Below are 17050 nucleotides of genomic sequence, written 5' to 3' on the forward strand. Positions count from 1 at the left end.
GCGTGCCTCTCTGGAATTTTTCCGAGGCGTGATGCTCTGGTCAACCCTGAGCAAGCGAAATTCAAGGTGAGCTGACACACTTACCGTATGAATGCAGACAATACAGTTCAATAACCCGGATGCCCAAAGAGCAATGTTTTCCCTCGTTTTTGAAGTTTACATGGTACAGCTGGGGGGGTCAAAACTCTCTGTAAAGTGGCTTCAGAGATCACATACCCAATGCTCACGTAGGCACTAATACCAGCAAGTGCCAAAAAGACAAATGTCAATGCTAGAATAAATGTCTACTTTGGACAAAGAACCCAGTCAAAAAGTTGGTGAGCAAATTCGGACTTCTTTTCAGATAACTCCACTTAAAGAATGGATAACCCAAGGGGGTTTCTGCCATTAATTATTATGACGGCATTCTCCAATCACTATGCTGAAACACAGAACTCTGCTGTAGCACCGACACCTGGCTGAAGACCAGAGTCATCTGGGTGCTTGGAAACAGCACTCCTTCTAAGACCCCAATCTACACCATCTGAAACAGAATTTCCCAGAGGTGGGGCCCAGGCATTATTCCAGCAGCAGCCCAAGACTTCTCCAAGGAGCCGGTGACTGGATCCTTAACATCCATGTTTACCAAATGATCCAAAGGATCTTAACAGCTCTAGATGTGGATCCCCACTGGAGAAACACTGATCTTAGAGACCAGGGAATAACCTGCATGCCACTGGCAGACTCATTCCACTGCAGAAGCTTGAAGATTCATGGTTTTGTTTGGACCGCACACAGGGCCTGGAGCCTTCTTCCCAACACCCCTCCTCCTCTCCTGCTATGAAAAGCTCAAGACATCAACTGGTTCTCCATTTTTTCCCCTTTAGGCTACTGTAAAAGTAATATAACCACATTACAGAGAAAACAAAAGGAATCACCCCCCATCAACAAGGCTTACCATGACCACAAGTAACACTGAAAAATACGTTAACTGACTGACTTAATACATTAACTCTACGAAGTGGTACACCTGTGATGTATAATGCACGTGGCTAGGGCCTAGAAATACACAGATCGAGAGCAAATCTGTGGGAAAGGAGACTCTAGACAGTCTGTTCTTAAGAACAAAATTATAGTCCTAGCATAAACAATTTTTTCTGCTTTGTAAAATTAGACTGAAATAATAAACAGTTTTTCATGCACCACATAGTCCTTATACTATCATTTTAATGGTTAAAAATATATTTTTGTTGTACTGAAGACATTTACTTGGGGGGGGCAATATTATAAATAACCCATGTTTGTGTACACATTTTCCAAAGTGTTCATCTAGCATACTACATCTAGAATTTGATCTTGGAGAATATTTTCTTATGAAAATTGTAGCACCAAAATATTTCTAAGGCTCTTGAGGCTTCCTATCATAGAGGAAGTTTTCTACCTAAAATTTCTAAATTTCACAATAAAATTGGCAACTAATTACCACCTAATCTTATTTCATCCAGACAAACTAATACAGCTTGCCACCAAACAATGTGCGTTTTAACTGAATGGGTTCACTTACATGCTAATTTACAGCATATAGTACTGTAAATGTATTTTCTTTTGTGATTTTCTTAACACTTTTCCTTCTCTAGCTTACGTTATTGTAAGAATATAGTATATGATACATATACAGAATGTGCGTTATTAGACTGTTCCATATTAATAGTAAGGCTACCGGTCAATAGTAGATTATTAGTAGTGAAGTTTGGGGGGAATCAAAGTTATATGAAGATTTTGAAGGTGCAAGGGGTCTGCTCTGCAATTCTCCCCACCCCCGTGCTGTTCATGTTCAAGGTTAACTGAACTGATCTACACATTAAGATAAATGGAATGTACACATGGAAACCCAAAGTTCCTTTCTTTTTATCTATTACACCTCACTTTATTGTATGAAAGGAGCTGAAACAGTTGATTTGATAATGTTTTTAGACCCCATTTCATGCATCTTTAAAAGCCTTACAAGGAAAAAAAAAAAAAAAACAGCTGTAATTAATCTCTCTTTGGAAACTCCGAAGAACAGTCTTCAAAAATGTTATCAAATAGAGTGAATTTTGACAACTGATGGCTTCCTACAAATCTAAGATGAAAATAATGATTTATACAGTATTTAGAAAATTGTTTCTTCTATTTCTAATCAAGGGGGAGGTGAAGCCTCTTTAACCAGAACCCCTTCCTTCTTCCTCATGCCCACCAGTCTTCCTCCCCTGCCATATACACCCATGTTCTATCACCACGTTCCTACCAATGCCCTATCACTCTACCCCCTCCTGTAAAGTATCAAGCTTTTTCAGTTTGTCTTTGGGTTTGTGTGTGTGTACTTACGCCTATCAGGCTAACTGATGCTGCAGAACCACGAAGTTCAAAAAGTAGAAAGAGTATCAGAGCTGCAAAAATCACTGTAGCTAGATGTGTCTGCCACAGACGTACCACATAAATCTGATACACTGGAAAAAGAAAAAAAGTAGCCTACACATAAATCTGACTTTTAGCAAACCTTAGGATACCTTTCTATGTGCTTTAGCAACACTGGGCTGCAGTGTCCCTTAGCTATTTTATTTGCTTCTGTTAAAAAGTTTTTCAGTGCCTTTGTGCACTTCCTAGAGGAAAGAATAAGCCAATTTACCAAACGAAGCACAGACAAGATTTTCCGTCTTGTCTTGAAAAGCATGCCCTGCAAAAAAGGAAAAAACACACACACGTGTTTATAATTTGAAGTATGGGCCAAGGCAGACCTGGAGGACTTAGACTCTGGCCTGGTGGACGGCACATTTTCAAAGGGAAAGCGTGTGTGTGTGTGTATGTGTGTGTGTGGTATTTTAAAAATTCCTATAGCATTAAAAATACTCCCTGGCTGCACTTTACCAAAAGTTTCTGAACCGGCTCGGGCTGGCAGTCTGGTGAAGCTGTTACACAGTCTTTATTTTTCCTGTTCTGTCTGGGAGGATACTGGCACCCCAGGTTGGAGCCTCATTCCAAAAAGAGGTCTGTTAATGTGTGACAGGAGCCCAGCACACCACAGTTTCTGATCATGAGGATTATCACCAAAAGGGCAAAACTGCATGTCACTTTCTCTGGGCAATAACATTTTAAAATATGGAGATATTTTAAGTCGCTGCGTGATTTTGGTATGCACTTGCCGAGAAATGGGAAAACCTTGCCCGTCACACTTGTCCAGACAGCAATGTCCTTCACGTGCAGCTTGAGTGTGCCTACTTGTCACAAACCCCCTGTTAATGATCTGATGGAGAAAGAGCCGGGTTGCAAGAACATGCCTCTTCTGTCTTCTCACGACTGCTCTCTGGGGTCCACCAACTCATCCTTGCAACGCGTAAATGAAAGCGCCCAAATGAATCAGGCTATGGGCACCATGGCTGGGTTTTCCCGAGGGAGGAGCAGGCCAGCTTTCTAAGAGTGCACACCGCAAGCTCTTCCTCCCAAGTACACGGCGGCCAGAACAGTGAGGGAAAATGAGGCTACCAGCTAACAAGAACAGTCACAACATCATACTTCTCTGGGGGCTTCCTATATGTCAAGTATCAAGACAACGTTTAGGAGACAGGCATCAGAGTGGCCACGTATGTTTGCTGTCATCACCACCACTTTTCAGGAAGGACAACAAGACTTAGAGAGGCTCATCACAAACAAAACTAGTAAATGTCTAACCCAAGAGAAACTCAGCTCTGACTCCAAGTTCTTCCCATGAACCACCAGTCAGAAAAGTTCCCTGCTTCCACCCTACCCCTTTCACCACGCTAACACCCTAACAGCCTAACTAATTTCCTTAGCAGGCCCCAGTTTCCCCCAAGCCCTCCACCCTATATATATTAGACTAGGCCCTGTGTAGCGTTCTTTTTTTTCTCCGTTTGTTTCATTCCCCCCCCCTTCAAAAAAATCCAGTGGGTATTAATAATGATTAATGAGACCAACAACCCACTTAAACAATACAAGGTCCTATGTGGTTTGTGTTATGAAAAAAAGTCAACTTTCAGATGTACAGATATTTTCCCCCTTCACTGTTACAGAAGAGCATGGATTCTAAGAAAGTTGTCAGCCCCAAGCAATACAGCTTCCACCCCGGGGCACCTGGGTGGCTAGGTTGGCTGGGTGTCTGCCCTTGGCTCAGGTCATGATCTCAGGGTCCTGGGACTGAGCCCTTCACTGGGTTCCCTGCTCCACGGGAAGTCTGCTTCTCCCTCTCCCCACTGCTTGTGCTGTCTCTCTCCCTCTCTTTTAAATAAAATCTTTATTTAAAAAAAAAAAAATGGCTTCCACCCAGAGATCACCTATTCTCTTACTCTCTGAAATTCTCCAAGATCCTCCTTTCTTCTTCCATTTACTGGGCACCTCTGGTGACTGAGACACAAAAGTCACCCATCTGCTCGGACAGAATCAAGTAGGATAAAACCTCACAGAAAACCTGATTTGGCAAATACAAAAACAAAAATTTCATAGACCAAGCCAGAGATGGTTCTCTGAAATAAAAAGAATTTTTTAAAGATTTTAGTTATTTATTTGACAGAGATACAGCGAGAGTAGGAACACAAGCAGAGGAACTGGGAGAGGGAAAGCAGGTCTTCCCGCCAAGCAGGGAGCCCGATTCAGGGCTTGATTCCAGAACCTGGGATCAAGATCCAAGTCGAAGGCAGACGCTTAATGACTGAGCTGCTCAGGGGCCCCAAGAGGGTTCCTTTTTCTCCATATCCTCACCAACACTTGTTATTTCTTGATTTTTGATACTGGACATTCTGACTAGTGTAAGGTAATATCTCACTGTGGTTTTTGGTTTTGTTTTGTTTAGTTTTGTTTGATTTGCATTTCCCTGGTGATCAATGATGTTGAGTATCTTTTTTTAAAAATATTTTATTTATTTATTTGACAGAGGGAGAGAGAGATCACAGTAGGCAGAGAGGCAGGCAGAGAGTGGGGAGGAAACAGGCTCCCTACTGAGCAGAGAGCCCTATGCAGGGCTGGATCCCAGGACCCTTAGACCATGGCCTGAGCCAAAGGCAGAGGCTTAATCCACTGAGCCACCCAGGTACCGGTACCTGAAATAATTTTTTTTTTAATTTCTTTTTTCCATTTTTCCTTTGCAGAGTCTATTTCATTTTACTTAGGCATTTAAAATATTAGTGAGTTTAGATACACAACAAATCTGCCATCCTACACAGATGGCTTTTCACTGGATACTGATGCCGCCTGGTGACAGTTTACTCTATTTTTACAAGTCACTCACTTCAGGACACCTTTAAGTGATAGGTCTCTGCCAATCAAAATATGATGTGACTTTCAAGCTACATTTCAGGAACAGATACACTGAAAAAATAAGGTATTCCCCGATAAGCTTCCTGGGGGCGGGGGTTGGGGGGTGGGGGGGCCTGCACGGAAATATTTCCACCAGAGGGCGCTATACTCACTGAAAGTAATAAATACAGTGTTCCTAATTTAAAGTATTTTGCGCTTTATCCCGCCCAAAATAAATCTTTTTTTTTAAGATTTTATTTATTTATTTGACAGACAGGGATCACAAGTAGGCAGAGAGGCAGGCAGAGAGAGAGGAAGGGAAGCGGGCTCCCAGCTGAGCAGTGAGCCCCACGCGGGGCTCAATCCCAACACCCCATGGTCATGACCTGAGCCAAAGGCAGAGGTTTTAACCCACTGAGCCACCCAGGCGCCCCAATAAATCTTTTTATTGAGAGCTTTTATGATAAACAATGACATTATCTTCAAACCTAACACTGAATAAAATATGCAATAAAACTTCTTTCCACAAGGAATAATATTAACAATAAGAATAAAACAATTACAGCTTGTTATGTGCCAGGCACCACATCTATGCTCTTTACATATATAAACTCATAATAATCTCCTCATACAATAATAATCTTCATTTTATAAATAGGGAAACTAGGGCAAAATTAAGTAACAAGTCATCAAGCTAGTAATGGGCAAAGCCAGGTTTCAAATTTTCACAGTCTGATTCCTAAATCCATGAACCTAACCTACAGTAAAACATAGAATCCAAAAAAAAAGAGATTTATTTCTGAATGAATTTAGCAATAGCACAAATTATATAACAGCTCTATAAAATATACAATTAGCTTATTAAAGATACTAATTTTATCACCCTATATTATAATATTACATATATAATAATATTATTATTAACTGTATTTTGATATTTTCATCTGTACATAAATACCTCCCTGTGAAGGAGACATACCACTTAGTTCACTTAGTGGTTAGTTATGTTCTATTGAAAAAACCAGAATTCAGATTTAAGAAGTAGAAGGACCTGGTCTTTCTAGTTTCAAAAATCGGTAATAAAGAGTATAAACTACAGGGAGGGCTGCAGCCTGACAAAACATATTCTGAATAAATCACTTACTATTAGGAACACATTCCAAGTCTTCAGCGCTTACTTGGCATCCTAGTTCCCTGTCTATCCTCAGGACACATCTGTGATTCGCTATAGGCTAGTAACACTTTTCATAATGCACAAATACTCAAACAGTGTTAGGAAAATAACCAGAATGTGTCTTGAGAAATTGGCTGCTTCGATTTATCAGAAAGCTGGAAAGTAAGGTACTGTAACTCAGCAAGAGGTAAACATGGTTCCAACACTCAGATTCCAGTTTCTTTGGATACACTCTACCAACAATGGTGCTTCTGCAGGGAGGAGGGCGCCCAAGCACACGCCAACTCATGTGTGCCGTCAGTGTTAAGTTTCAAGCATTCAAACTCCTTCTAATTTAATTAATCCACTTGTTGCACTACTTTTCAAAAATGAAGGCAAATACATAAACAACGTAAACAAGGATATTCATTCCAGTATAGTGTATCGAAGCACTAGCAACACTAGTAACAACCTAAGTACCCATCAGATGGGGGCTGCCAGTTAAATACATTCACTGTGGCATATCGCTATGTTGGGAAGATTAGGAAATCTTTCACAAGAGTAAGGCAGCTCTCTGTGTACAGATACCAAAGCAGAAGAGGCAAGGTGCAGAACAACAGGTCAAGGATGCTAGAATTCATGTAACGAAAACACATCCCCCTGACCAGAATCACTAGAGGACTCCCGGAATGGGGGATCCGAGAAAAGCTTATTTTTGAATGCTTCGAAAAAATGTTTGCATTTTTTTAACTGAGTCCTTGAAAGACTTTTTTTCCAACTATAATGGATTATAAAATGAAAGTTAATACTTTAATAATCAGTCTTTAGAATTTTTAATGAAAATTGAATGGCTAAAAGAAACCTTGAAACCCGTCTAATGCTACCTAATTTGAGGTTCCTTTAATACGCCTGCAACTGCTTTCTATTTGAGCTCTTATGTATTTGGGACAAATGAGTCATGGGAAGTTTCAGTTTACCACTGCTGGTAAAAGAATTGGTACCATTTTCCTTGATCTGCCTGTTAGATACGAGATACAACAGAAGTTATTCCAAGTCCTTTGCTTCTGGATATATTTTACATCTGCAAGCTTTAAAATGGTAGATCCAGACTTCCTGGAAGAACAGACAATATATTTACTTGAAGCAGACTCGGGTTTACTTGAGTTCATACTCACTTTGGCTAAGTCACAGAGTGAGGGAAGGTGTCTGGGAATAATGGTTCCATTTTTATCCTGTTCATTCCTGAAAAATCCAACAGGAGATTCTTTTCACTCTAAAATTAACTATTCTGTGTATGAAGCAATATCTGGATATCTGATCTTAAATAGAAATGTTATCTTAACATGGCACCGCCTTTTATAAAACCATAAAAGTACCCTTTATTCTTAGCCTCTGGGGGTGTGGGGGAATGACTACAATAAAAGCTGATTAGTTATGCCGCTGCAGCATACCGGTTCATATCGGACCATCTCTAGTGGGCAGAATTTTAGTTCTTTAGTAAAAGCCATTAGCAGAAGATAGTCTTTTCTCACTTCTAAAATCAGTTAAAGGGGCGCCTGGGTGGCTCAGTGGGTTAAGCCGCTGCCTTCGGCTCAGGTCATGATCTCAGAGTCCTGGGATCGAGTCCCGCATCGAGAGCCTGCTTCCCCCTCTCTCTCTGCCTGCCTCTCCATCTACTTGTGATTTCTCTCTGTCAAATAAATAAATAAAATCTTAAAAAAAAAAATAAAATCAGTTAAACATTTAAACGAGGTGAAGAGTAAGCTGCAGTGTCCTGGGGCAGCTATCTCAAGAAGCCCCCTGCAGATTAGGGAAAGGCTGAATGCCTTCTAAACCATACCAGCCTCAGTTCAAACTCCAAACTCCACTATCCACAAGCTGTACGACCTTGGGAAAGCTTCCCCATTCACAAAATGGGAATGCCATCACTTCTTGTCCGGTTGTTGTGAGCTGAATGAGATCAGGCATGAAGGCACCAAGCCTGGTGTCAATCACACATTATGCAAAATAATAAGAGGAAAGAAAGGGATCTGAGACCAGAACTGCACCTGTGGCGGTCTTCAGGAACCAAATTCACAGAATGGGGATGTGTACTTGCCTTAGCCTAGATGAAGAGAGGAGGCCTAAATGATTTTTCAAAACACTCCAACTGAGGCAACTGAATGAGATGCAGGAACCTCAGTGTGAACCTAGGCAGCAAAACTGTGAACGGGTAGCAAAGACGCCAAGAAAAAAAGCAAAGATGGCAGAAGGGTGACACACCCAAAGACGATGTGGGTGCGCAAGTCAACACCGAGCCAGCCGGAGCTGCTTCGAGCTCCAGAGCCTCTGGGTTCAACACTTGTTCATGCAGCTCCAAGCGGACGCTCTGGGCTTACCGAGATTCGGCTGAGACACGGCCATGGACCTCTGGGGTGCTGGGGTGGACGTGGCTGCAGAGTGGAGGTTCATGGGATTCAGGGGCTGATTCATCGCCTTCCTAGGGTCTTGCCATGTGGTGATTTTTTCTATGTGACTAAAAGAAGGAAAACAATTATCTTTTTAATTGTCAGCATGACTATCATTATCACCATCACCAATAACAGCACAAGAGTTAAATGACGTCAGCTCTTCCTCCCTTAGGATCTGCTTACAAATGGCTGACACACTGTGTTTGTTTTCATCCAAGGTGACGCCTGCCCACATACCCTCCATGCAAGGGCTCCAGCAGGTACTCTGTGACTAGAAGCCCATGACTTGGTTGTCCCAGCCGTCCCTAGATGCAGAAACCCTCTTACAGGTTTTCTGCCTCACCAGTGTGTATCTCCTCTCAGCCAAGGAGTCTTCGCTCCCCAGCCTCTCAGATGCGTCGCTGCCATTCAATCACTGGGATGCCATGGTGGGAACTCCTCTCCCAAAGCAGGACCATGCTCCTGCCCCACCAACCCTCCCATGCTCTGCAGATCGCATAACTGACGTAACGAGGACATCTCTGCTGGTCTCAGCCAAAGCCGGGGCTTTTGAAACCAATCTCGTGAACATGACATGACTGAGCTCTACTAAGACCAAGGAAGGCACTGTGCGGTCCACACGGGTAATACGTAAGAACCTCAAGAAGCTTACATTCGATTCATCAAGGTAACAACTGGGAAGCTGGAGTACAGAGCAGCAGGATGTAAGTGTAGAAAGACAGGAAGACAGATGACGGAGAAACCCAACCATCAAGGCATGAAGACTTCTGAGGGCAAAGACATGATTAGAGGAAAGAAAGGGATCTGACTTTCGGTCATACACAACTTCCAGGATCCGTTATTGTCACTTAATCTCAGAGAAACTGGCCCAACATAAGCTTCTGTCCAGAGTTTCCATATGTCCGAAGAAAGATGGACAGAGGGGTGCCTAGGGGGCTCAGTGGGTTAAGCCTCTGCCTTTGGCTCAGGTCGTGATCTCAGGGTCCTGGGATCGAGCCCAGCATGGCGCTCCCTGCTCGGCGGGGAGCCTGTTTCTCCCTCTCCCTCTGCCTGCCTCTCTGCCTATTTGTGATCTCTCTCTCTTAAATAAATAAATAAAATCTTAAAAAAAAGAAGAAGAAAGATGGACAGACCTCCGGCTTTGTCGGCCTCCTCGCAAACCGTATCATGTAAGTCATTCCTGGTGCTTCATGTACCCCGTGACATAAATTTTTTTCTGAGATTTTATTATATATTTTTCTTTAAAAGATGAACATATTCACCTAGTACAAGCGCTTCGTTTTAGGAGTTGCAGCCGAGTTCTTTCCACAGTTATCAAAAACAAACTCTGATAGCAGAAACTGAACGTCAGCCTCTTGTTCTAAACCTTGCAGCTAGGCTTGCCTCTCCCAAAGTAATTGTCAGTGTCAACCCCCACGCACTACAGACCCTTCTAGATCCATATGAAAGGAGCCTGATTGTTCTTTTGGTAAAACACACCTTGATTTTGAATAACAATGGCTCTCTTTGAATCCTTAGCTTGTCTCGAACCGCTATTACTACCATTAAATCTAATCCTACATCAGGGCTATCCCCCCTCACTGGAGTTGTACTTGTCTCTTCTTTTGCATCTGTTTCCTCACATTTGAATGCTGCCTCTGCTAAACTTCCTCAGATTTCTTTGTCCTAGACAGCAAGTTACAGGAACGGGGAGCTCATCCACCGTCTTGAGTGAAAATTTGGCTGTTTTCCCAAGAAGGCCTTTAAATGAGTGTGATTAAAGGTAGAGGAAGTGTAATTAAGTTTAACTGTTGAGTCTCCATACTGTCGGAGCCCTCAGCAGTCCTTAAAACATAATCCAAAATGAACAGGGTAAAATAAAAACTAAAACCAAGACTGTCCTAACCATAAGAGATTCTTAATCTCACAAAACAAACTGAGGGTTGTGGGGGGTGGGGGTGGGGTTATGGACATTGGGGAGGGTAAGTGCTATGGCGAGTGCTGTGAAGTGTGTAAACCTGGCGATTCACAGACCTGTCCCCTGGGGATAAAAATACGTTCTATGTTAATTAAAAAATAAATAAATGTTTTAAAAAAATTTAAGACTTACCTAAAATAATAAAGTTTAAAAAAAGCAAAGATTTTCTTTTTCTGAGAGAGAGCACGCATACGGGGTGCACGCATGAGCACACAGGAGAGGGGGAAGTGTAAAAAAAAAACAAGCCAAGACTGTCCAGTTCAGAAAAACACAAATAGAGGGGGAAAGACCCAACTAAAGAGAGGGCAATCACTTACTCAAGCACAGAAAGATGAAAAAGAAGGAAACAATGGTCTTAGTTACATCTTCAGCTTAACAATTATAATTCTGTTGAAAGCTTTCATAAAATCCTTGTGTCAGCTTCTCGTCAAGTGGAAACTCATCACCAGCCTCCGGCAGTTTGTCATTGTCCTTCAGAGTCAGGAACCCTCACTGATGAGGATGTCAGAGTTAAGTAAACTCCCTTTAGCAAAGTAATTAAGAGCTAAGAAACCCTTTGACTAACCATTCCTTGAGGACCCACACTATGGAAACATGTTTTTCCAAGGTAGGTCTATCCTACATCCTTTCCACAATGCTACCGGAAGGAAAAGGAATCTTTCTCTCTTTCATGAACCTTTCTCAGACCCTCTGACACCATGGATCTCAATGCTTCTTCACCAGGAGCACCAAGAGCGCAGCCGCTGGTGGGAGAAATGGGGGGAATGGGAGGGTAGGGGGAGAGAAAGTGATGCAGGTCTGCTGCGGTCTGACATGCAGCTACCGGTCAGTGGTAGGAATGACACAGGAGCCGGGACAATGCTGGTTCCCACTCTCCTCTCCCATTCTGAACCAGAAGGCTATGGCCCCTGAATCTAGGGAGAGCAGGAAGGCCCACACCCCAAGTGGTAAAATGAGCCCAGCTTGCCTAAGGATATCACCACAGCTGGCCAGCCTCCATCCCCCGGAACCGAATGCTGGGGCATTCTGGGAGGACCCTCTGGCCCCATCCCAGAGAGGTCTGACCCCAATGAGGTACAACTTGACTGTGGCTTCCAAGTCCTAGAACTCCCCCAGGACCGTGGGAGCCTCCTCAAACCAACCTTCAAAACCGCACGCCCGGCCAACACTTTGAAAGGAGTTTTGTTCCCAGCAGATTTGTTAATTAAAAGTGTCACTCATGGTATTGCCCGAAGACTAGAGTACAAGAGGGAGTCTGAAGAAAGCAATTCTCATTGCTCAGAAACAACTCGGAGAAGAAAGCCACTGGAATTCCTAGTCTTAGCACACCCACCCGTGGACCCGACACCAGCTTTGCTCTAAACGCTCAGCTCCTAGGATGTCCAGGGTGGCTCCCAGGCCGAATGTCAAAAGCAAGGGCGCTGCTCACAAGAACTTGATACATCGCTGATGATTTGATAGGAAAGCTACATTCTGCTATTGTGCAAACAAATCACTTTGCTCCCATCGCCCCTTCCCAAAGGCAGGCTAAGCCACTGGCTCTGTCGGTCACACCGCTGTCTCATCTCCGCTCCCTCTCAGTTACTGACTCATTTCCTTTCTCGGATTTCTCAGTGTAACTTTACTGTCTGCCAGGACCCGCAGTGGAGCTAGCCTGCAGCTCCCGCCTCTTCCCCGATGTCACTCCCTTGCTGCCTTCAAACCAATGTCTCTGCTGTTTTTTTTAAAAGTCTCCTTTCTCCTAAAAATTTATATATATTCATTCTCCCTACATATGTGTGTCCGAGGAATAATATGCTGTACCTCTGTCATATCAGAAAATGGAACAAAAAAAGGAAAAAGATATCAAACTATTGACGGTGATACATGAGAATAAGAGGTCTGCTGGCACTTTTTTTTTCTTATCATAACTCCCTTGTACTTCCCAGGTTTTTAACAGTGACTATGAGTTGTTTTCATAAGCAGTAAAAACAAAGACACTCATGAAGGTACAACATGACGAAAAGGAAAACAAGGCATGGTCACACCGGTCATAGGGTACTAAAACGAGACTTTAGATAAGCTGTAGATTTGGCTTGTCAATGTCGAGGGGCAAAGAAAGAATTAGGAAAATGGAAATCAATCACCTGGCCACATACTGTTTATAAGGAAAAAGAATACCAGTTCCGAAAGAAAAGAAAAACTTTTCCTGACACCAAAAAGCCTCTTTTCTGGGCTTTAAGAAAAACAACAACAACAACAAACCTCGTAAGGGCTTCACAAAGAGACCCCGGTGGTGCAGATAACAAGATAATGGGAGTGGTCATCTCTTTCTTTGGGGGCCTCTGTGACCACTACTTATTTCCTAGACTGCCCCATTCCACAGTCACAGAAAGAGCCAACCCACTCCTCACTCCAACACATCAGGAGTCTCTGATCAGAGAAGGATTCAGGTCTGAAACGAGCTTCAGTTGCTTAAGAACTGCAGTTTTCGCTCAGGGGCAAGAAAAGTCAACATTTCTCTGAGATGATGTTTGGCTGAAAAACTGTTGTGTGAAATAATTTTTCCTTCTTGAACTAGTATGTTTTTCAATAGAGACACGGATTTAGAAAGCCATTTAATTTACTAGGGAAATTCTGTGTTGGAGGTTGAAACATTGTTGAAATGTGCAGAAGAGGGGGCAATCTCGCCACCCTCCTGGTCTCCCTCCACTGCAGGCCTGGTCCCTCCCATCAGCCTCCAGAGAATCATTAACTTAGCTTCTGTTTCCTCTTCTCCAGCCTCCTGCCTGACCTTCCACCTTGAGGAACACGGGGGCCTCCACACTTCCCCTCCTCCAGTCCTTCCGGTTTTACTCCAACCTTCCACCCCTCCCCGACACTGACAATCAGCTCTCCATCCCACCTCTAGACTCCTATCCCAAGGACAGCTGGGATCCAAGTCCCCCCGGGGTCCTTGGTCTCACATGCTTAACTGGTTGACTGAGCCACTCAGGTGCCCACACATACCTGAGTCTTAATGTTACCTCTGATCCTGTGTGACCTTGTTGGACAAGCCACTTCACCCATCCTGGTCTCAGAACCCAGATCCATGAGCACCCACAGGAGTGAAAGGAGCTAACAAACGTGAGAGTTCCTTGTTGCAAGGGTAAAATAGGTCTGTTCAGGGAAAGTAATGACAGCCGAAGTCACCTACAGGTTTCAGGACCAGTTCACAGGGCCTCCCAGGCTCACCTCCCCAGCCATGAGTTTAAGGAAGGTGGCCTCGCCAAGCCCCAGGCTGACGACGTGGGTTCAAGGTTACTCAACAGCATGCACTGTTCACCTACTGTGCACAATGCACTAGGCAGGTATAAAAATAAAAGGCATTCTGTAAATATAAAACCCTGACTAACAGCAGAACCATCAAAGGCGAAGATAAAATCTTAACCTGTAAAAATAGAACCCACCTGCTTCGTACAGTCCAAGAAAAAGCCTGGCATTTTGGGATGAATTTATCCTCCAGCCTATGACCACGACCTATTACACTAACTTTATGGAAGGAAGCCACACAACAAAGACTTTCTGAAATAGAGAAGGTCTATGTAATACATTTTGTATTGCTGGAAGCATACGAAGATACAAAAATAGAAATGATTCTGAGTGCTTGATTTTGAAAGAATTTAGAGTTCTTAGCAACATAAGCTGCTTGCCTATTTCTATGGGCAAAGATTTCATCTCTCAATGTAAGTGTTCTGCCTTTTTACTCCCCCTCCACCCCACCCTCACTGCTTTAATATATTCAAGTTTCACATTACTGTCAGCCATTACTCGGGGCTCCCTGCCAGCAACAGAGCTGTTAGGACAGGACTTAGAAGTAGCCTCCAACCTGCCTCTTCTTTTCCACCACAAACTAGCTAGGCAGTTCAAGAGAACCACACCAATGAGATGGGAATTTAAAGGCAGCCTGAGGTTGTAAAACCAAGGTCAACTGATTCAAAACTCAATTCACATTCAACGCCGCTTGGTGCTAGTCCCCTGACCATCCCAGGCTCTCTTCAAGTTCTCCCTTCACTCTCTCTTTGTTGGGGGCCGGGGGGTTGCTAATATTAAATGGAACATAAGCTCTTTCAATGACAGAAATGATCCTATGGGCATAGCTAAGTGTTCTGTACATAGTAAGCATTTGCAAAACAATACCCATGCAACCCTCATAATACTCACAAACCAACTTAGAGCATATGTAAACTATTTTCCTTTGCTTCTTTAATTTTTTAATTTTTTTAAGATTTTTATTTATTTGGGGCGCCTGGGTGGCTCAGTGGGTTAAGCCTCTGCCTTCAGCTCAGGTCATAATCCCGGGGTCCTGGGATCGAGCCCCACATCGGGATCTCTGCTTGGCAAGGGAGCCTGCCTCCTCCTCTCTCTGCCTGCCTCTCTGCCTACTTGTGACCTCTGTCTGTCAAATAAATAAATAAAATCTTTAAAAAAAAAAGATTTTTATTTATTTGACAGAGAGAGAGAGCACGGAAGCAGGGGAAGTAGTAGGGAGGCACAGGGAGATGTCTCACAGGAAATCCCAGCACAGGACTCCATTCCAAGACCCGGGGATCCTGACCTGAGGCAAAGGCAGACACTTAACCAAGACATTAAGATGGTTTTTGATTTACGAAACCCATTCACCACCCTCTTAATCACATCACCCTTTATCACAAATGTACAGAGCTAAAGATTATTTGCTTAGAAAGTGCTAAATCAACTTTGCAACTTGCTCGTTCTGAACCAGTTCAATTAAAACCATCAATGTTAAAAATGGAAATTGAAACAGATTTGCGTGAGGCTGATAATTTCTCAGCAAGGGCTTGCCAAGTTAAGTTTGACCCATTGTCAGCAGGCAACAAATGCTATGCCAATACTTAATCCTGTACCAGATGGCAAGAAGACTTGTCCGAGAATCACGCTGAAGTCCCGAAATGTTCCCCAGTGAGATTTAAAATACAAAGAAGCAAAACACTGGTTTACTTTCTTAGATTCCGGGAATAAATGCTGCCTGTGTTTCAATTACATTAAACATGCTGGCAGTGTGTTCTTATTTAAATTTCAGGGCCTAGGAAATGACACATTGTATCTTACTCATATCTTGCATTTCTTTGAGTGGTGTCTTTTGTTTTGTTTTGTTTTTTTGCCAGTGGTACTCAGCTATTCCGACTGACACCAGGGGTGGGTCTTAACCACAAGAACAAAGACAGCTGGAGTGCACACTTATTAATTCTCCCAGACCCAGATGTACACTCCTCCAAGTTACTTCCTCTGCTGTCACCTAAAACCAGAACCTAGTGGAAACTGATCACTTGTGAGCCCCTGAGCCCCCCCCCCGGGGGGGGGGGACTTATAGCAAGGAGAGCTATCATCACTGTGATAGCTCGCAGCCCACTTCTAAACTGGCAACCTAATCTGATTCATAGCCATCTATTAAGCTATTCCCCTCTGCTTCACCCTATCAGTCCAGCTGGATAACCGGGAGTAGGCTTTTGAACTAGAATATACTGATAATTGGAAATCAAGTGCTGGCATGTCACCTGGCTGAACTGTTTTAGTTTATTTCCAAAGCCATCAACTCCTTCCCAGGTTTTCATCCTTCCTATTGTCACCCTAATTGAAGATTCTTTGCCATAAAGCAACTTGGACACCACTATTTTACAATTCTTTTTCTGTTCTGCCCAAATCCTGGACGGTACTATCTCTTGCTGGTCCATTAGAATAAAAGATAGGAAGAGGTTAGGGAAAAAAAAAAAAAAGTTAGGCTTCAAAGGTACATCACTGACACCTCCATTAGCGAAGCATTCGTATCATTCACAAATTAAATCCCAAAGCCATAAAAATGGTCTCATGCCACCCAATAAAGGTGACTGTTCCCGGGCGCCTGGGTGGCTCAGTGGGTTAAGCCGCTGCCTTCGGCTCAGGTCATGATCTCAGGCTCCTGGGATCGAGTCCCGCATCGGGCTCTCTGCTCGGCAGGGAGCCTGCTTCCCTCTCTCTCTCTCTGCCTGCCTCTCCATCTACTTGTGATTTCTCTCTGTCAAATAAATAAATAAAATCTTTAAAAAAAAAAAAAAAACTTGCTAAAAAAAAAAAAAGTGACTGTTCCCATAATGGAAGCGTGCCTCCTAGACAGCTCATCCTTCTTCGAAACCACAAGGAATTTATAGCTGAAAGGCTCTGCTCTGATTTTCACTTAGGCAGCTCACAGGAATAAGTCCTATATAA

The 17050-nt window shown here is 43.2% G+C and overlaps 1 protein-coding gene across 2 annotated transcripts in view; it reads right to left on the reverse strand.

Annotated features, from left to right (window-relative positions):
* Positions 1-17050, reverse strand: part of WWTR1 (WW domain containing transcription regulator 1) — a 138028-nt gene that overhangs the window by 47530 nt on the left and 73448 nt on the right. For both annotated transcript variants that reach the window (XM_004755519.3, XM_004755517.3), the window contains exon 3: positions 8797-8933. In XM_004755519.3, the coding sequence (XP_004755576.1) occupies positions 8797-8933 (137 nt within the window). The remainder of the gene's footprint in view (positions 1-8796; positions 8934-17050) is intronic.

The sequence above is a fragment of the Mustela putorius genome, unplaced genomic scaffold (genome assembly GCF_011764305.1).
Source record: "Mustela putorius furo isolate JIRA1106 unplaced genomic scaffold, ASM1176430v1.1 tig00003834_pilon_pilon_pilon, whole genome shotgun sequence".
In the NCBI taxonomy this organism is placed as follows: Eukaryota; Metazoa; Chordata; class Mammalia; order Carnivora; family Mustelidae; genus Mustela; species Mustela putorius.